This window comes from Thalia democratica, chromosome 7 (genome assembly GCF_965202585.1).
Source record: "Thalia democratica chromosome 7, ktThaDemo2.hap1.1, whole genome shotgun sequence".
In the NCBI taxonomy this organism is placed as follows: Eukaryota; Metazoa; Chordata; class Thaliacea; order Salpida; family Salpidae; genus Thalia; species Thalia democratica.
The window spans coordinates 46,700,616-46,722,619 of NC_139171.1; the positions used below are offsets into that span (position 1 = coordinate 46,700,616).

Here is a 22,004-nt window from a genome sequence, read left to right on the forward strand (position 1 = left end):
TAGTTTTTGCTAAAATGAAAAAATTCAAACATGTTACTCATGTTATATTTGACATGGATGGTTTGTTGTTAAACACGGAAGACATATACACCGTTGCATTCAAACAGATTTGTGAACCATATGGAAAAAATTATGACTGGGAGACTAAAAAACTTTGTATGGGAAACAAGTTTGATGTAGGAAGCAAAATTATAATAGATAGATTACAACTTCCAATTACTGTACCTCAGTTAAAAGAAAAGTTTGATGCTATTATTGATGACCTGTTTCACAATTCTGAGTTACTTGAAGGTGCTTTTAAATTGGTAGCACATCTTGTTGACAGCAAAATACCAGTAGCTTTATGTTCAGGTTCTAGTATTAAAGGTTACCAAGCAAAGACCAAAAATCACCAGCATTTTTTTACAAACTTCAATCCTAAAGTGTTGTGTTCTGATGACCCAGAAGTTAAGTTTGGTAAGCCAAACCCAGACGCTTATGAAGTAACAAGAAAACGGTTTACAGGAAAAATTCCTGCACCAGAAAGTTGCCTTGTGTTTGAAGATTCGTACAATGGAGTGCTGTCTGCTCTTGCTGCAGGAATGCAGTGTGTAATGGTTCCTGATCCAAGAGTTGAACAAGAACAAAAAGATAAGGCCACTTTGTGTCTTGACAGTTTGCTTGAATTTAAACCTGAGGAGTTTGGTTTGCCTCCTTATAAGTAAAAAAGACAAATAAAGTGATAAAGATTAGTTTAGTTATAAACTTTTCAAAAATGTTAATTCAAAATTGTACTTTGAGCCTTTACAATTTGTATGACTACTTAGAAGAGTTTACTGGAAAATTTAGTATAATGTAAGTCAAAATTTAATTTAATCAATAAAAGTAAGAACATTTGAAATTTTATGGTTTATGGTAATGTTTTTATCTTTTTTTACATGAATAGTTATTTACTTATAACATATTTTACAGTGCAGTAAAAAAAATCAAATAATCAAAAAGTTAATGTATAGGAGTTCATTATTTTAATTTAATTCTATCATCTTCTTGTAGTTTTAGTTTAATAATTTTAGGTTTTATTTTAGAACATTAATGAACAATAATATAAGCAATTTAGAAAATGATTAATTAATCATAAATTTTAGCACAATTTTTTTGATTGTGATGTTTCAAAAAAGATTTTAGGAACTGATAAAATAAGGTTAAAGTGATGATACAAATGTTTAGTTATTTATTATTATTTTAATTTAACTACATACACATTTATATGTGATTATCACTAAAATTGATATTTTTTTTTTGCAGAATACTAAGCTTTATTTATATTAAGGATTGTGTATACCAGAGAGTATAACAATTAGTTTTTTTCATAATCTATATTATGGGTTAGTTATAGTTCTTGTTAATCAAGTAAAGGAAGTTAAATCACAGTTGTTTTATAAAATTAATTTATAAACCTTATTTATCTAGCATAAAAACTTTTAATTAATTTCTTTAAAATGTTGTTTCTTTTTTATTGATGTTAATTTGTTATGTTTCATTTTTTTTTTAATAACTTACACTTTAAACATATTTATAATAAAAAAGTGCTGCAATATATAAATATATTCATTTGTTAATGCCAGCTCTTGTATTTCAAAATAAACTATATCAACCACTTCAGGTTCAATACTTATAACTAGTAGAAATTGCCACAGAAAATCACAAAAATTTTTGTAAAATAAAAGTTGCAATTATTATTTGTATATCATTCAAACATTAACTTTGACTAGTTTAAAAATGCAGATTCAGTTAGTTGTTTTTATTCATAATTAGTTACACTAAAGTCGATAAATAGAAAGAAATTATTATTTGATAAAAGTTTTAGAGCAGTTCAAAAACCACATGTTTAATGCATTTGCCTAGATTTTAAACAGTCATAACCATATAAAAATTACTTATTATTAATTTAAGTTTTAATGAAGTGCTGCAATTAATTGCATTGTTCATTATTTTGATCTCTGAGTATAAGAACCAGACAACAACGCCCATATTTGGAAGTGAACTCATAATCACCCACAACCTAATGAGCCAACAAGAACAAGGGTTAGTGAGGCGTAAGATACTGACGAAATGCCATAAAAAACATAACAAATACATTGACTTGTGCGGTTGTGTTTTGCCCAGCTGAGAGAAGGGTCTATTAAAAGAATTCCGTTCGAACTTATTAGATTGTATGTTAATTGTAAGCATTGTTAAGATATAAAATTAATATTTAAACTGGTGTTTAGTTGCTTAAATATTTGAGCTAGATTTACATGTATAATATTTTATTAAGCTATTTTTTAGTTAATTGCTCACTAAAAGTTTTAATTGAAGCTTTATTTATTGTTTTAAGTCTTTTGGATTAGATTTAAATAGTTGACAGTTCTTTAATTGTTTTATAGTTTACTGCACTAAGCTTGGTTTATTGTTAATTATGCACTTTTGCCAAGTGATTTATAAAAGTTTTAAAAGTAACTGATATTTTTGAAATAGAGATTTTGTAATATTGCTTTATGCTTGTTTTGTATAATACATATATTGTTCAAACTGTCTTGTCTGATTTATATAAAGTAGTATCAATTAGAATATAGTATTTATAAGATATTAACTAAATAAGGTAGGACTTAGTTATGATGGCTAGTACCAACAAGTTAAGTATACCATCATCCATACCTTATAGAATTTAGGTCTATTGGATTTTAAATTTTAAGTTTACATAAGGTATGATGACCATTAAAGTGCATCTGTTGCCCCGACTTTAGAATTGTGCTTAGTAAAAATTTTTTGAAGTTTAGAAATCACATAAATAGACAGCACAAAAAAAAAGTTTCCTAGCTCTTAGCCTGCTGGAGCAAATAACTTTTTAAAATTTTGCTTTATATTTCTTTATTTAAAAAGGGGAAAAAAACTATTTCACTCAAGTTTTTTAAAGTTTTTTGAGATAATTACCTGAAACGGTTTGGAAATGTTCCTTGACATATTTAGAAAACTCTCTATAAACAAAAAATAGTAAATTAAAAATAGAAAATATATTAAAAAAATATAAAATAGAATTGAATTTCTATTGTTATTTTTGCATATTTTTTTTTTTCTAAACTTTGCTTATACAAAACTTTCTAAATATGGCAAGGAACATTTCCTAATTTTTCAGGTAATTATGTCAAAAAACGTAGGAGAAATTTTTTTTTTAGTGAAATAGTCTTTTTTCCCCATTTTCAAATGTACCGATACAAAGCAAAATTATGATAGTAATTTGCTCCAGTAGGCTGAAAGCTAGGAATCTATTTTTTTGTGCTGTCTATTTATGTGATTTCCTAACGTTAAAAAATTTACTAAGAAAAATTCTAAAATTTTCATTTTTGAGAGGCAGCAAATGCACCCTAATGACCGTATACAAATAGTGTATATAGTTAGATAGAACAGTTATAGAGTTTGAAATAAAGGTTTATAAACTAATTTTTTGAATTAGCCATTGTGGAAAATGTTCAACTTTATTGAAATAGTTTTACTTTGTTTTGTAGACAGACTAGCCAAATTCAATAGGGATCAAAAATGTTCTTACAGGCTTTCAAAATCAATACTTAATAATGTATGAAGTTACTGGAAATGAAGATGGGCTGTTACAAATAGTTGTTAAAGTTTATTTTTTAACATTTGAATCCTTCATTTATATCTAGGGTTATTGAATATTATTTAAAATTGTCAATGAATCACTAAAAAGTTTTTATTGAAAACAGTCTTTAAACTTTTTAACAATAAAACTCAGAATACTTTGTTGTAACTCTTTAATATAAATTTCCTACTAGCTTTGTATGTAAGTTTTACAATGGTTTTAAAAAGTTTTTAAATGCTGTTTTTATAAATTATAAAAATCTATAATCATGTTATCTAAATTAAATAGTTGTACACAGATAATGATTTTAATAAGAAAAAATTGTCACTATTGTTGTTCAAAAAAATATATACTTATTATTAATATTTTTTTTACAACTTAAGTTTTAAATGATATTTTGAAATGAAAAACATAGTTTAAATGAAAAATTTAAACAGTTTCTTACAAAATGAATTTAATAGAAAATATCTATTTTGAGGTCATCAATACCGTATCTGAGAAGATTACGTACTCTTTTGTAGTTTTGTTTTGTTTAATATAAAACTGTTTTTAGATATTTGTTATATATGTATCGAATCACAAACAATATTTAACAAATAAATCTTAAAGGCAAAAACGAAACAAAGTAAATAAGCAAAATGAAAAACCTATGTTCATATTATTTATAGTAGTCTTACATAAAAATAAATTAAAGTATGAATGTCATGGGACATTGATGATTACTTAAAATTAAGCAAAGTTTTTTAAAGCTATTTAAAGATTTTTAGTATAAATTTTAAACATAAAAACAAATATTTTAGAATCTAGCTTTAATTTTTTCAAAAAAACTCCACCTTTTATTATGATCATAATTTTTAGATATAAGAAAGAAAGTGACAAAAGAAATAAAAGTTGGAGAATCCTCTTTAAAATTTGCTGATCTTACAGAAATTGCAGATGAAAAAACTCTTGGTTTTTGAAATTTTAGTTTTACTAAATGTATAATAATGAACTGAAAAAATGTATGTTAACAAAAAAATTTTTCAAAATAAATTTATCTAAATAAATAATATTTTTAGAACGGTTGCCCTTTTCAATACGTGTATTGCTAGAGTCCATAGTAAGAAATTGTGATGGCTTTCAAATATCAGAAACAGATGTAAGAAAAGTAGTTGATTGGGAAAAAACTAGCAATGAAAAAGTTGAAGTTAGATTTAAACCAGCACGTGTAGTCTTGCAGGATTTTACGTTTGTTTTTGTAATCAATGATACTTTATATTTATTTTAAACAAAAATCTTAGTCATTTAATCACACTGAGTTTTTTTCTTGAATATTGACAACCATAAGTTAGTTCTACACCAAACCGAAAATACATAGTTTTAATTTATATACTAAATTGACTTTAACTTTAAGTTACTACATTAAGGAGTTCTATGTCTATTTACTAATCGTTTATAATAAACTTTAAAGCACGCTGATGTTTTGCTACATTATCAACTAAATTTAATAAAAATATGTTTGCTAGATAACACTATTTTATGTTCTTAATGGCTATCTTTATTTTACTTGAAAATATGTATTAATTTTTAGTTCGGTTTTCGTTTTTTAGTTAGCTATATCACCATATAGTTATAATAAACAACTTAATTAAACTGGTACATTTTTAACTCGTTATATATATTTATTGAAGGGAATAATAGCACCAAATATAACATAACCTAACTTTTTTAGTGGAGTTCCAGCACTTGTTGATTTTGCTGCTATGAGAGATGCAGTAAAAAATTTTGGAGGAGACCCTAAAAAAATTAATCCAATTTGTCCAGTAGACTTAGTTATTGACCACTCAATTCAAGTTGATTTTAACAGAAGGTAAGTTTAAAACACAAAAACTTTTAATGAAAATAAGCTTAATTCTCATTTGATGTTTATCTTTGTATAATTCCTACTACTAATTTTTGTTACTTATTAAATATTATATTCAAAAAATCAAAAAATACTTGAAGAAACTGATAAGTTTAATGCTACTAAAGATATGTTTTAAATACTCAAGAGTTATCCACATAAGTGAATAAAATGAAAATTAAAAATTTTTATACACTTAAATTACAAATAAAGTATATAATTGTGTAGAAAATGAAAACTGAATTTATAGTTTAATTAACTTTCTGTAGTTTTACTTAAAAGTGTTTATATTTTTAACTGTTCAAAATATAGTTTTAATTGTTTGCTAATAAAAGATCCTAGTAAAGTAACTTCACTGGAATATAAATAAAAACAAATTATACAGTAATCTTCCTTTATTCTACCAACATATGTTTCTGTGTGTCAACGAATCAACACACTTCAACTGGGTTGTTAATAGGAAAGATAACTGAGTTATCTTTCCTATTAACAACCCAGTTGAAGTGTGTTGATTCGTTGACACACAGAAACATATGTTGGTAGAATAAAGGAAGATTACTGTATAATTTGTTTTTGTTTATATTTTTATCCATTATAAGTAATAATCGTTGTTTGTGTGTTTTATTCTACATAAACTTATAAATATGAATAAAGATAGTTAGAGAAATAGTTTTTTTTGCAAAAATCTGCAGTTTGCAATATACTATAACAGTAACAGTTTAAAACTCTTTAAACAAATATTTTATTAAAATCATTACTTAACAGTATGGGGAGGAAGGGTTAACTCATTTTTTTCACAATTTGATCTTATTTTTTAGAGATTTAACTAAGCTACGAGATGCTTTTTACAGAATTTAAAAGTTCAATTAAAGTTTTGAGATATTGTAGGTCAAAGTCGGAGGCAACAATAGGTTCCTTATGGGAAGCGCAAAGTAAAACGGCAAAAAAAAGACTATTTAACTAAAAATCTACCTTCACCTACGTTTCTCGAGATAACTACCTTAAACTTTCAGGAAATGTTTCTTGCATTATTAAGTAAATTCTGTCGAATTTTTTTTATTAAAAACTAAAAAAGTTTTTACAAAAAATAAACAAAAAAACAGTTTTTTTTTTAAATATTTGTCATAAAAATTTTAGTTTTTATTTAAATTTTTTTTTGTTTTTAAAACTATAAGACTAAATTGTGAAAAAGATGATTTAAGCCCCCCCAATCCCCTTAATTAGAAGGTGTAACGGAAATCGAGCTAACTTTAAGATTCAAATTTATATTTTACCATTATTTTTTGTTTTGCACAAGTTCTTTTAATTCTAAAAGTAGGTTACTTAACCCTAAACTAAAATAATTTTAAGTGACAAAAAGCTGTATAAAATATGTAGAATCTACACAAGTTTATTTTACAATTTGCTTTAATTAAGAAGTTAAATAACACGTATAACATTTTTTTAAACAAAATGATATTGGATATCAAATATAATAAGTTTTTACCTTAAACATAATAGTTACATAAGGTGATTTTATTACAGTTTAGATGCAGCACAAAAGAATCAGACCCGAGAGTTTGAAAGAAACAAAGAAAGATTTCAGTTTTTGAAAGTTGGTTGTTTTTTATTGAAACACGGTAATATAACTAATTTCATTCAGTGAATTTTTGTTTGTTATTCTATTTATTAATATACATTGGTTGGATTTACTTAAACAGCTAAATGATAGTAGTTATAAGTTACTATTAGTTTAGCATAGTATGTAATTAGTAGTGATCTACCGAGTCCAAAACTTTTGGATTCGGCTAAATCCGAATCCAAGTCTTATTTCAAATTAGGATTCGGTTGGATCGGAATCCGAATCGCAATTTTCAAATTTGGACCCGGCCGAATCCGGATCCGAGTCCGAATCCAAATATTTTAATAATTGGAATTTTAAAGATATAAGCTGCTTAGAATGTAAATACAATACAAGTTTATAAATAATAATTACGAATTATATTTTATTGGTAAAAAAAGTTTGAACAAAATTTTTAAAGTGTCAATAAATTAGTACATTTTTTATTTAAAAGTAATTTATTTTAAAAGCAAACAAAAAAAGGAATGTCTTGCTAGAAAAGAAATTAAGCTACATACACAATATTTTGATGTCCACGCAAGCAACATTAACAATTAAGTTGTACTTTTGTAATACAAAATAAATAAAACATTGACTTTAATAAATGCTTAAAGCAGAAAACAAATCACAAACAAAGTTAAATCATATTACATTTAATTTAAGAGTAAGTTTAATTGTGACCATAGAAAAATTAGAACATATACTTTTGCAAGTGTTCATCTTTATAAAACAAAGTGTAATTGAAAACAACATGGAGCCGTAACAAATTGAAATATAGTACCAACTATAGTAAAAGCCTAAAAAAGAATAGGAATTACAATTGTAATAAAAGTTTTTAAAATCCACTTAGGATTACACTTTTACCATTACAAAAAAGAAATATAAACTAACTTAAGCAACTATTTAATAACATAAAACGAACAATCAATAACAATGCTTATGTTATTGATAATTAAGTTGTTTCAATGTACTTATAAAGGCTTCTAAAAGTAAATGTCTAAACTTTTTTTTGCACTATTGAAAGAACACTAGGAAAAATTTTTTGATTTAGTTTTTTTATAAAAAACTAAGCTCTAAAAATAATATCAAATTTATTATAGAATTATTTTTTTTATTTTTAAAGAAAAAAGTTAAAGATTATTAAGCAATTATTGAAACCTTCGAATCTACAAGTTTAACTTTATAGTGGGGTGCGGACGCTTTTGAAAATATGCTGATAGTCCCACCCGGCTCTGGCATTGTGCACCAAGTCAACTTGGAGTATCTGGCAAGAGTGGTTTTCGATCTGAAGGGCTGGATGTACCCGGACAGTGTTGTTGGTACTGATTCACACACTACCATGATAAATGGACTCGGAGTGTTAGGATGGGGTGAGTTTCCAATCGATAAGAGAAAAATCAGAGCCAACTGTCCATCTGTTTAATGCAGTATCTATTAGTTATAAAAAATATTTTCTTAGCTAAAGTAGTTCACTTTAGAATTAAATGTGGTATGTAGATCAATTCTAATAGTTGTAAGTTTAAGATAATAAGTGATTAGAAATGTCTGTTTTACAAATTAATTAAAGCTTATGTTTTAACAACCAAAATTTAAAGTGACATTAAGCATATATATTATTACTTAAATAATACTTTTTATTTAAAAACAGGATCCGTTGTATTTTTACTATGCTTTGTGGTTTAAATTATGTCCTGGATTAGGATAAAAAAGTTATTTAATACTAGCTTCTTGCATTAAATGTTATGCAAAAGTGCTTTTTAAAATAAAGTATTCATTTCATTTTTGAATGTTCTATATAAGGTGTGGGCGGAATAGAAGCTGAAGCTGTAATGTTAGGGCAAGCGATATCTATGGTGCTTCCTCAAGTAGTTGGCTACAAGCTTGTCGGAGAAATAGACGCGCTTGCAACTAGCACTGATGTTGTCTTAACAATTACAAAAGTAATATTTTGAAAATTTAGCAACAGCATTAGGGGTTCAGTTTATTTATTAAATTTTTGTGTTGTTTTTTTAGTTACTTTAAATAAAGACAGTTTGTCTAAAAAAATGTTTATTTGTTTATAATCATAAGTTATCGTTTGCTAGTAGCTTTTACATACTTTATAAATTACTTTAGCTTTGTTTTTTTATTGTTTTGATACTCTAAAGTTTAAAAACTTATTTGATATTAAAGTAGTTTGTTTTTATTAAGTTTCTAATAAATAAGTTTTATATAAACCATTTATTATTTAAAAACATTTTAAATTTTTTTATTTTAAAGAATTGTACATATTTTTTTGTTGTAATTTTGATTTAAAAGTATGTACTTTCTATAGCCATGTCTATAATATTTGCAAAAAACTCTTAAGTTGTTGAAAGCTTTACAGTTATAACTCATAATAAATTTAAGTAGTTAGTTGTCAAGTTTCTAAAAAGATCTAAAAAAAAAACATATAACAATTTAAACTTTGATAATTTATGAATTTAGCTTACGATGTTTTTATCAATTTACAAGTTGTTTATTATCTTTCTAACAACTTTTTTGTATAAAAATTATTTAGTAAACCTTAAAATTAATTTTAAGAATAATTATAGATAAAATGTTGCTGTGGTCGTGTGTACAATAATTTCATAGTTAAAAGAACAAAAAATAAATGTTTCAACGTACTTTTAGTTTATTTTTTTAACAGTTGTTAATTATAGTTGTTCAGAAAATTAAACTCAAAATACTGAACCGACTTTTTTTGTTAAAAATATAGTAAAATATTTTTTCATACAATAACAGTTTTCTTTATAGTAAATTTGTTTTAGCTTCAACTATATCTGTCTTCTAATCGATTTAAACCATATAAAAATTTGATATTGAAAATTCTTTACAGCATTTAAGACAAATTGGAGTTGTGGGTAAATTTGTGGAGTTTTTCGGACCGGGAGTGGCGAAGTTGTCCATTGCGGACCGAGCAACAATAAGCAACATGTGCCCTGAGTACGGTGCAACTGTTGGTTTTTTCCCCGTCGATGACATCACGTTGGACTACTTACGTCAAACAGGTAAGCAATTGAAATTTGATACTTTCCTACTTAGTGTAAAGTAGTAGTTTATTTGTATTCAAAATAAAAAACTAGAATTTTTCTTAATCTGTTTTTACACTACTGACTGGTTGAATCATAATATGAAAAAAGTTATGAAGATGTTGTTGTGTTTTTTAAACTTGCGTTTCTTTTGTATTTTGCACAAGCTACAGTTTAAACACAAAAATGAAAAGCACTGGTAATCAACTCTTCTTAACTTATACATTTTTTACATGCTGTATAGAATAAGTTTTATGTAAGTCTTTTCAAAGCTTTAAAGTAGTAAAATTTTTACAGCTCGCTCACCAGAAAAAATAAGTCATGTTGAAACGTATTTGAAAAGAGTTGGACTTTTCAAAGACTATACCAATGAAAATAAAGAGCCTGTATTTTCGCAGGTTTATAGAATTTTTTAAAGTCTACTGTATTAAAATGATTCTTTTTTAAAACCATACCCAAACATATGTTTTTAAAATTACTGTCAGAATAATTGAATCAAAAACTAATAGTTTTGACTTTAAAACGAACTAAATACTAAAAATGTTATACAAACTATATATTGCAAAAATATATAATGCAAGTTATTAAGATTTTACAAATATGAACTTTATTTTATGTTATTAAATACGGAAATTTATAAAATACTTTGCAAATAATTGATTTCAAATTGTTTTAATATGATTGTTGTTTCGTTTCTAGACAAGTGTAAAAAATATATAAAATACTATAGTTTTATAAGTTTATTACATTATAAATTAATAAATACTCATTTAACGCTGATGTGTGTCAAATATCTTTTAAACTTTGATAATATTTATACAAATAATTATCTTGAAATGTATATTAGGTTATTAATTCATTTATTACGAATCGTATTTTTAGAATGACTAAAATTTTTAACAGGTAGTAGAATTAGATTTGACCACAATTGTACCATCTTTAAGCGGACCAAAACGTCCTCATGACAGAGTTGCTGTTTCTAATATGTCACAAGATTTCATTACTTGTCTCAAAAATGAAGTTAGTTAAAGTACTTTAGCTTAGTTGTTTTTTTGTGCAAATCAAAGCTTAAAAGAAAAAAAGTTAAAGTATAATGGTGAAGTATACACAGACAAAAATATAAAGTTTTGTTAAATATGATAAATTTCAAATATAGCTAATAAGTGAAACTTTAATTTAAGAAGAAATTTAAAAATAAATTTATTTAGTAATTATTATATACTTTTCTAAAAAATACTTAATTGACTTAGACTTATAAAGCTTCTCTGTGTCAAATTGATACTACAGATCGACGGAGTTTTTTTTAAAGTTAACAACTTTAAAATTGTTGTTATTTTACTTCATTGAACCTATTTTGTTCGTTTATTACAAGATATCATTAATAAATTAAAACTAGTATTTTAAACAATTATATTTATCTTACTTTTTTATCTACGTTTCAAATTTCTATTATTATTTGAAATACTCCAACAAAAATGATATATTTGGTTATATAATATGAGCCTTAGATTTCTTTTGTGTAAAAAAAAAAATACATGTTGCTCAAATTAAATGGCTAATAAATTTAAACTGCAATTTTTAATAGTTACCTTAATATTAAAACAAGTGTTTTTTTATAATAATGTTAAGGTTTTGTAAAACAACAATTTTAGAATTTTCTTCTAAATTGCTCATAATAAAGTTTGGAGCTAGTTTTTTAGGTTTGATTTATTTATGATTCTTTTAATTCTAGACTTTACCACACAGCCACTAACAGTTGTTCCAGCAAAAGAATATTATATACATTTGTTTTTACTCATTGTACATCTATATAAAGTTTTAAAACTTTGTTAACTTTAGAGAAGACTAACTATTTTTTCTTTTATTATTATTAGTTTTCTAAAAATTTACTGTACTGTGTTAATACGTAATATTAGTTAGTTGATTTTAAGTAACAATGTTAATTTAAAACTTATTGTTTAAAAAATATATAGTAGGGTTTAAAGGTACTTTAGCCTATTAAGAAATATTCAAATATAATAAAATTAGTTAATAGTAAATCTTATAATTTTGAGAAACAAATGTTGCTAAAAAAGTATAAAAAAATATATGTAAGTCATAAGTATTAAAAAGAAACTATTCCCACTTGCAAAAACATCTTTCACAAAACCAAGTAGTATAGGTCAATTGCTGAATACATTTAGTTGTATAGCTAAAAAGGGAAGCAACGTACCTAATAATAAGAGCAAAAAATGCAAAAATTGTGCATTATGCGAAAAATACAGTAATTATAAAGACATGATAGATGAGAAAAGTTACATAAAAACAGTTGAAAACAGAATAATAAACATAAAACCAAAATTAAACTGTAAAAGTTACGGAATATATTCTGCTCAGTGTACAATATGCAAGGAAATTTATGTAGGTTAGACTAAAAACAATTTTAACGTAAGATGGAATGCACATAGAAACAAATGAAAAAAATTCTAAAGAAATTTTAAATTGGTTGGTAAAGGAGACGAATCTGCATTATTTAAACTTTACTTTGAGAATCATCATAATGATATTGAGAATATAGGATTGGACAGTGCCTACAAGATAATGTCTTTAGAACAACCAGAATTAAAAAATTCAGACTACAAAGAAAGTTTATGGATAAAGAGTTTAGATCCAAAAATTAACTAAAATAAAACAATTTATGAAGATTTAATATTTTAGAACTTGGTATTTTAGGATTTTTAGGAAAAGAGCATTTTTGTACATTATGTTTTTGCTTGTTTACTTGTATGCATTTATGAGTTGTTAGTTAGTAGAATCTTGGTTTTAAAAAAATTTTGTATGATAATTAATTGTTTGATAATATGTAATGTTTATAAATTTATATACCCTAAAAGTTTAAGTTTTAACTTTTATTTAATTTTGTTTACTTTATAACTTAGTTACTATTGATTGTGTTTTTATAATTTCAGCCCTTTATCGCTTGATAACGTTTTGATAAACGAAAGTACTGGTGAATCGAAAGCGTCTTATTTGTTCATTTTCAAGACAGTAGAAGCAATATTGTATTTTTTACAATAATTTTGTTATCATAAGTATTGGTGTATAACTTGTACACAAAACTTAGGTTGGATTTAAAGGGTTCGGACTAAAGAAAGAAAATCTAGATTCTGCTGTTAATTTCACTTACAATCAAGAAGAATACCAGTTGAAGCATGGAAGTGTTGTGATTGCTGCTATTACATCTTGTACTAATACAAGCAATCCTACAGTTATGCTTGGTGCAGGTTAGCTTTTTTATTTGATTATTTAGTATAATGTACTATGGTTCTTACTCTTAGAATAAAGTAAGTAAATTTTGTTAGAGTAGTTTGCAAAGAAATTCAGTTAACTAATTAGTTTAAGAATATTTATAGATGTGTAGTTTACTATAACTTTCAATAAAAAGTAAACATCTTAGTCAGTTTACTTTTTAGAAATCTTTGTTATATAATCATTAGCTACTTGGTGTTTATAAAGTTAAAATTTACAATTTTTTACAAATATAATTACGTAGGTCAAAAAATATTATAGTTTTAATACAAACTTGATTCATTGAGGATTAAGAGATTTAAAAATTTTTCCAATTATTACATAATTAATTGTTTTTACTACGTTATAAATTAGCTTCATGGCTTAATTTGTGTTTCCAGTATTATTTAATTCTGATTAAGTGTACGCTTGATACTTTTTTGTACATACAGTATTTTTAAAATTTACTACAAAATTTTGTTTAAAAATACTGAAAGTTTTTGCTTGTGAGAATTACCTATGAAAAAGTAAGTTATAAAACATTACAAATTATTAGAAAGCTTGGAGTTAACTTAATTATAAAAAACTAAACTTCTGTTTGTTCAATATATATAAAGTATAAGATTTTACTTTCTTTTTCATTATTTTTATTTTTAGTTATTTAAACAAATTTTATTTTAGTTATTTATTAAAAAATTGTTTAGCTTTTGTATCTTTTGGTTATTTGAAATGTGTGTCTGTCACATTTAAATTGTTAATTATTAACTAATGACTTTGCTCATCTTATTTGTATTGTTTTTGTAGGTTTATCCAAAAGCTTTATTTTCTATTTACATATACTTTCAGCATCTTCTAATCTGTTTTAATGTTAGTAGTTTACTTATAGATCATAAAAGTATTTTCTTAAATAACATATAAAGAATATTTTTTACAATAAAAGTTAATTAACATTTTAGTACTTACGGTTGTTAGCTTAAGCTTTTTTCATTCAAAAAATATTTGAATGTTTTAATAAATAAAATCAAAATTAAAAACATAAACACTAAATTTGTACAAAATAGCTTGCAAATGTTATATAATAAGTTAGATTGTTACCAAACATTTGTTTTAAAGAACTTTTTTTAAGAATTAGCCAGCTTTTCAAAATTTTAAATGACTAATTTTTCAACAAGTTGAGTTTTAAGATTATTATTAACTGAAAATAGTAAAAATATAATTTTGTGTATACGCAGTTATTGTACTTAACTTTTTTTAAAAATATGATTGTTAAATTTAAAACTATTTTAGTGATAATTAGTAAGTAATGAAAATATATTAACAAGATGAAGTTCTTTTAGTTTCTTAAAACTTTTTGAAATAGGAAATATTGTGATAAAATAATTAACATTTAAATTTATTTAGTTTTAATACCAGACGACGTGTATATTTAACTTTATACCAAGATTTAATGTTTAAGTTATTTAAAATAAAGATTTTTCGTTTGGTTGTTGAAAAAGAAACGACGAAAGTAGTTCAATCAAAATTAAAAGGCTAAGTAAATGATAATTGTTGATTTTTTTCAAATTGTTTTTATTCTTACGAATTACTAATTGTAACAATTTTTTTAGGTATACTAGCAAAGAATGCAGTTAAATACGGTCTCAATGTCAATCCTTACATAAAAACAAGTTTATCACCCGGCAGTGGAGTTGTTACATATTATTTGAAAGACAGTGGTGTGCTACCTTATCTAGAAAATTTAGGGTATATTTTTAATTGATTTTTTAATTAGTTTTGCCTTCATAGTTTTACCAGAAAGCTACAAACTTTTTGAAATTGTTTATTCTTAACATTAATTTAAAATATCCTCAATGCTTGTTCAGTCTCAATATAAATTAAGTGATGTTTTTATATCATTATCTGCGTAAAAATACTAAATAAAGTGTTTTATAGGTTAATGTTAAACACTAAAAAAGAGTTTAACCTTTATTTTTTTATTTTTTACATATACTTTTTTAAAGTAGTCTTTAAAATTGTAAGAGCAATTGATATTAGGCAGTACACTGATAAACTATTTTGTTCTACTTCAAGTACAAACAATTAGAAACAAAACACGTTTTTGTATTGAATATGATTATTTTATACTTGACTATTTCATTAAAAATAAGCTAATTTTATTTTGTTATGCATTTATAGTGTTTTATTTATACAACTGAAAGGATGTTTATTATCACTAGTTTTTATCCAGGTTTAACATAGTGGGATATGGTTGCATGACTTGTATTGGAAATAGTGGTCCTTTACCCGATGAAGTCACTGACGCTATTAATAAAGTGAATTGCTTTAAAAGTAACAGATATAAAAAAAGTTTAAGTTATTTCTAGTCAACATCTAATAATATTTATTTAAAAAGTATATATTTCATGTTTTTTTCTTAGACTCAACTTATTTGCCATCAGTCTATATAAAAAAAACTAGATATTGCAAATATGTATGAAACCTGCTAATAAATTTATTTCATAGTTTTTTTGTTACATGATGTTTCTTATTTTTATTTACATAAAAGTTCATTCACGTTTTAAAATTCAAACTACGTAAAAATAAAACTTTAGTTTTTTACTAATTTTTTAGTAAACATAAATACTACTAAGTATTTAATTTTTACAAGTTATGTAGTACACATCGCAAAAATTCGTGTTGAAACTAAATATTATTTTAAGTATATATATATTTTATAGTTTAATACTTAGATTTGATTTTAAATTCGATATTAAGGGTGATTTAGTAGCTTGCGGAGTCTTGTCTGGAAATCGTAATTTCGAAGGTCGAATTCATTCTTCTACCAGGGCAAATTACTTGGCTAGTCCTATGCTTGTAGTGGCATATGCTTTAGCTGGAACAGTATGCATTGACTTTGAGAAGGATCCTATTGGTTTATAGTTTATAAAAAATTAAGAATATTATAATTATTAAACATGGTATAATTAGATAAAAGTAAGAGGCTTTCAACTCCTTTTTATCGACTGATTTGAAGTGTATTTTGCAATTAAACTAATATAGTTTGTTTACAAAGAATAAATAGTTTATGTTAAGTTTTTATATTTAGAGTTACATTAATTAATCGGTTATTTATGTATTTAATTTAGTTGTACTTTCACATCTTAAAAATCATTGTGTACAACTTGGTTATTTTGCTTTTAATATTTATAAGTTTAATTAGAAGTAAAAAAAAAGATTACTCAACAAACTATATTTTTAAATAAAATAAAAAGGACTAGACTGTATCTTTTGTTAATTTTACCGTTTTAAATTAACAAAAGTTGTAATCCTTATGAAAAAAGTTCATATAACTTGTTGAGCCTTTTTCCAAGCTTAGTTTCAACAGGTATTGGGACTGAAGGTAAGCCAGTGTTTTTGAAAGATATTTGGCCGACTAGGTCTGAAATACAAGAAGTGGAAAAGAAGTTTGTCCTTCCTTCGATGTTTGAGGAAGTTTATTCAAAAATCAATGTAAGTAGATTATTACATATTTTATTTCTTGGTTTTTATAAAAAGACAATGCGCGCTGTAAATCATATTTTTTTAAACAAAATTAATCATTTGAAAAATAGTTTGTATTTTGTGGGATAAGCTCAAAAAATTCAAAACTTTAAAAATTATTTATTTAGTATTTAGTAATAGTTTAAATTGTTTTTTAAAAACGATGTACTTGAGCTTTTTCATATGGAAGCTCAATGTTAGAACCTAATAAAATTTTCAAGAAATACCTCCTTACAAAATAGTTAGCAGCTTAAAAGAAGTCTCTTTTTATGTTTGAAATAATTTAGCTTCTTTTATAAATAACTAAAAAGTTTCAAAGAAAAGTGTACTTTTCTTTGTTGTTTTTTTTAAAGAGCAATTTCTAATTAATTGTTTTGTATTTATAAGTATTTAAATTTTACTTTAGATTAGATAAATTAATCTACAAACTATAAGTTTTTAGCTACCAACTAAGTTTTATTTCTTTCTTTAGATGTTCTACTTACACCAACCACTCTTACTTTACCTAAACTTCATATATTTGTTAGATTGTTTAAAATTGTTTTTTATGTTTCAACTCTTCCTTAAGGATATTTTTTATTAATTTTTATTTAATTTTCATGTATAATAATTTTTAGCCTAACAATTAAAAGTATTTAAAAAAGATTCAAAAATAAATTTATTATTATATTAATATTATCTATTTTAAAAACAAAATATTAGAAAGGGAATACAGAATGGAACAGTTTATTTACGCCTCAAAGTGAATTGTTTCCTTGGGAAGAAAAATCAACTTACATTCAATCACCTCCCTTCTTTAAAAGCATGGTATGAGCTGTATATAATTAATAAGACATACTATTTTTACTTATTTTTGATGTTATATTCAATATGGTTGATGATGATATTATAGATTATATATTTTTTTTACAGTTATTACTATACTTTTTTGTATTCAACTACAGAAACAATATAACGGTATAATTTTTAGGTGTTTTTGTTGAAGTTTTCAATAGTACAGTAAAACACTTATAGATTTGAGATAAAAAACTAAAGCCAATCAATCTCCCGTAATTAAGTTATAAAAAATTAGCCTTAAAAGTTTTGTGAAAATAGGTAATTTCATTAAAAACAAAACTTATTATTATAGTGAAACCTTAGAAAAGTTTGGCTTAAACAGGGTTGCCACTCGGTCAGGAAAAAATGGGGGGTTTTTAAAAAAAGTAAGATTTTGTCAGTTTAAATTTACAAAATTCCTTGTTTTCCAAAGCCTTCAAATGGTAAAAATTATTTAAAAGTCCTTTAAAGTCAGAAGAAAATTCCAAAATTTTCCTAGAAATTTACAAAAATAGTTAATTTTGTTTCCAATGCCTTCACCTGTTATAAATTAGTAAAATATCCTTTACAAAACTGCAAAAATCTTCTATTAACATATTGAACAAGTACCCTACTTGAACAAGCAGATTTTGTAAGCTTTTTAGTATTGATGATCTGTAGCAAGGACACTTCCATAGTGAAACTGTGATATATACACAAAAGTTTATCTAGCATAATTTTAGAATAAAAGTCTTTTTTGTTTAAATAATTGAATTCTTTATAACTAAGCAGTTAGTTTAGTATTTTATGTAACAAGTTAATGTGTATACTTGACCTCTTTATAATTTTTTCAAAGTTGTTTAAATTTTTAAATTAAGTTATAAAAGAGGTATATGCCAAGATTAAGTTTACTTATTGTTTGTATTTTTTGTAGAGTAACTTAAGTTTTAAAGTAAATAAGAGTATATTTATTTGTTACAATTTTTATACTAAATGACAAGAGGAAATATTTTATACAACACATATATAGTTTACTTTTTTTTTACAGTTACTTAAATATATTCTTTTTCAATCGATTTTAATTTAAGGATTTTATATTAAATAGTTTGGGTAGTATTTTATTAAACTAAGTGAACTATTTATATATGTAAAACTGATTTAGAAAAGTCAGCAAAATTTTGGTAAAAAGTCAGGAAATTTTTCTCAGCTTGATCAGTGGCAACCATGCTTAAAGTACTACATTAGTTGTATTTATTATTATTACCATAATTCAAGGTGTCTACTTTTTACTAAAAGTTAAGTTTGAAACTTCAAAAAGTTTTTGAAATTTTTATGAGCATTGAAATTAAATTTAAAATTTTCCTTTGTAAAAGTTAAAGTCTTTATACTGAATTTAGTATTTCAGTTATATTTTAAACTTTGTATTTAATTTAGTTGTGAATTTATACTTTTTTAAATTGTAGCTTTTACAAAGTACATTTATGCGACTAGATAATTTGATAAAAATTTACAAACTCTCAAATTAATAGACGTTTAGTGTTCCAAAATCGCTGCCAGTCATTCAGGACGCACATATTTTGCTGTTGCTAGGTGACAGCGTCACAACCGACCACATTTCGCCTGCAGGAAGCATTAGCAGAAGTTCGCCTGCAGCCAGATATCTCAAGTCGTTTGGGTTAGTCAATAAATATCAATTTAGTAGTTTTGAATTTTATTCAGTAAGTTATAGCTGTTTTATTTTTAAAGTGTTTTAGTATATTTACTGTTTTTAATAACTTTCGATATTCAAGTTATACCACAAATTTACTGAAAAACAACAATCAAAAATAATATTTTTCAGTTTAAAACCTCGCGAGTTTAACTCTTATGGAAGTCGGCGTGGAAACGACAGTGTGATGGCTCGCGGTACCTTCGCTAACATCAGATTGAAAAACAAGCTTGTTGGCAAAGAAGGCCCTAAAACTGTTCACATACCGAGCGGTGAAGAGGTTTTTAGTTTAATGTTTATTTTTAAACTAAAAAGCCTAGATTGCCAATAAAATAATTAGAAGCTAAATTAATTTTTTTGAGCCGTTTACTAGCTTAAAAAAAATTTTAGATGGACATATACGATTGTGCGATGAGATATGAAAAAGAGGGAAGCCAATTGGTGATAATTGCAGGGAAAGATTACGGAAGCGGTTCGAGCAGAGACTGGGCGGCTAAAGGTCCTTGGTTGCTGGTTAGTAGATTCTTTACGCTTACTGTTTTTTAAAGTTTGCCATCTATTTTTTACTGCGTGTGTTTTATACAAATCGTTTCGTCAGTTTCAAATCTTTACAAAATCAAAATAAAGTATTAGCGAAAGGCTTTAATTATATTTGAAAAATGATGTGTACTATGTTATGTACCTTACCTAAGCATTAATCGTAAAAAGTTCATTTAAATTAAATGAAAATTTTTAAAGATATATATATATATATATATATAAAATAAGGTTAATGTTTAAACGTAAACACTTTCAACTGAGCCCACTTGAAGGGCTTTTAAATAATTTATTCAAATGGCGATTTTAAAAATTCTGGAACATATGTTTCACAAAGCTTTAATTTCTATAAAGCTTATTTGTATATATATATATACAAACTTTTGTAACAAAAAACAAAAGTCTTACAACTAGGTTGCGTTTAAGAGTAAAAGTTTTAAATACTCTTTAGAAATTAATTGTTTTAATTGTGATATTAACAACTTTTTTTGAAGAAATTTAAATAAAATTAAAACAAATAAACACGTTAATGATTAATTGATGGTATTTTTGTTTTATTGCATTTCAATAAGTAAGCTTAAAGTACAACTTGTATTGCACAACCTGACGTTTATTCTTCACCTAATTTACAAATAATTTACCTAACTTTAAGGTGATTAATTTTTGTATATTTATGTTTTTCTAAATACCAAAATTTATAAATTATTTTTTGTTTTTTAGGGTGTCAAAGCTGTGATCGCGGAATCTTTTGAGCGAATCCACCGTAGCAACCTGGTTGGCATGGGAATTGTTCCGCTTCAGTTCATGCCTGGCGAAAATGCCGACAAGTTCAAAATAACTGGTCAGGAAAAAATTTCCGTTTGCTTGCCTGAAAAATTGACACCTGGAATGCTAATCGACATAACTGTAAGTTGAATTACTCAAAAAAGATTTTGACAGTTACTGTATTGTGAAAAGTATGTATAACTATAGATTTTTTAATAAGTTTTCTAATAGTTTAATTATCGTTTTGTATCTATTTAGAACTTTAGTTTTTCAATAACACACAGTTTTAGTTTAGTTTACTTAACTATAATCGATTTATAAAATAACACTTAAGATAAACAGAAACTTGTAATGTATTTATTATAATATTTTATTCCCATAGGTTTTAGTTCATTTCTCTTAGTTTTTAACCTTATATAAATATAAGACTATAGTATACTTTCTCAAGAAAAACCTAGATCTGATGCACCTCTTGCATTTAAAAAAACGAATATAAATTTTAATGAATTTATTTATCAATTTAAAATATATATTTGTATATATAGAAGTGGTTTTTGAAATAGTTTGAAGAGTAAGAGCGGTATTTGAAAACTTTTAATTAACTTTAAAAATGTATATTAATTTTTTTTTTTTACTATAATTAGTAAGTTTCTTTTAAACTTTTTAGCTAAAATAAAATAAATAAGTATTGCAATAATGTATTAATTTTATTTAATACAGATTGAAGATGGCAGAAAATTCGAAGTGAAGCTACGCTTTGATACTGATGTAGAATTAACTTATTTTAAAAACGGAGGAATCCTTAATTACATGATTCGTTACTTGAGTGAAAAATAAGTCACTTACTATACCTTTTATGCCAACTTTTATGATAACGTTTATACTTTTAGTTATTTTTACAAGTATAGAAGAAATTTAAACTAAGAACTTATTTAATTTAGGTTGAATATTTATTATCTTCAATAAGTTTTATTGTTTCTGAAAATGATTTTAAATTTGTTAAAAAATATCCAATCATTTAATTATGTTTAATTTATTTATTTTATAACCACTATTATTTAGTACTATTTCCTGAAATCATCTAAAATATATTGTGTTAAAGTCAGTTGATTGTTTTTATTATCTTGTAATTTTGAAGTTTTTGTGCTTTTAATGCTTTTAAATGAGGAAAAATTTTAATATCCTTACAAGTTTCACTCATTATAATGGTAAAATAAAGTATTTAAAATTTGTTATTATCGATTTTTAACATTTTTTTTATTTGT

General features: G+C 24.7%; 2 protein-coding genes across 3 annotated transcripts; both read left to right on the top strand.

Annotated features, from left to right (window-relative positions):
* Positions 1-805, top strand: LOC145840605 (pseudouridine-5'-phosphatase-like). Its single transcript, XM_082947916.1, has one exon. It carries the CDS (start codon positions 15-17, stop codon positions 702-704), a length of 690 nt encoding a protein of 229 aa, XP_082804042.1. The 5' UTR covers positions 1-14; the 3' UTR covers positions 705-805.
* A 477-nt stretch (positions 806-1,282) lies between these two features.
* Positions 1,283-21,614, top strand: LOC145840231 (cytoplasmic aconitate hydratase-like). 2 transcript variants are annotated; one of them, XM_082947413.1, is made up of 21 exons: positions 1,283-1,364; positions 4,475-4,567; positions 4,675-4,843; positions 5,328-5,465; positions 7,023-7,092; positions 8,285-8,468; positions 8,899-9,038; positions 9,956-10,127; positions 10,446-10,546; positions 11,052-11,168; positions 13,252-13,411; positions 15,023-15,158; positions 15,643-15,727; positions 16,170-16,326; positions 16,780-16,904; positions 17,637-17,741; positions 19,259-19,404; positions 19,570-19,717; positions 19,828-19,950; positions 20,695-20,880; positions 21,460-21,614. In XM_082947413.1, the coding sequence occupies exons 1-21, from the start codon at positions 1,361-1,363 to the stop codon at positions 21,574-21,576; spliced, it is 2,676 nt and encodes an 891-aa protein (XP_082803539.1). In that variant the 5' UTR covers positions 1,283-1,360; the 3' UTR covers positions 21,577-21,614. The 2 variants fall into 2 exon arrangements, with proteins under 2 accessions (XP_082803539.1, XP_082803540.1); XM_082947414.1 differs by lacking the exons at positions 1,283-1,364; positions 4,475-4,567 and having other exon boundaries at positions 4,732-4,802.
* The last annotated feature ends 390 nt before the right edge of the window (positions 21,615-22,004 follow it).

Bases quoted from the DNA above. Each gene is read 5' to 3' on its own strand.
- LOC145840231 (XM_082947413.1), top strand. The intron at 10,128-10,445 runs GTAAGCAATTGA...AAATTTTTACAG, and splicing joins GGACTACTTACGTCAAACAG to CTCGCTCACCAGAAAAAATA. The intron at 11,169-13,251 runs GTTAGTTAAAGT...CACAAAACTTAG, and splicing joins TTACTTGTCTCAAAAATGAA to GTTGGATTTAAAGGGTTCGG.
- LOC145840605 (XM_082947916.1), top strand. From the start codon at position 15: ATGAAAAAATTCAAACATGTTACTCATGTTATATTTGACATGGATGGT.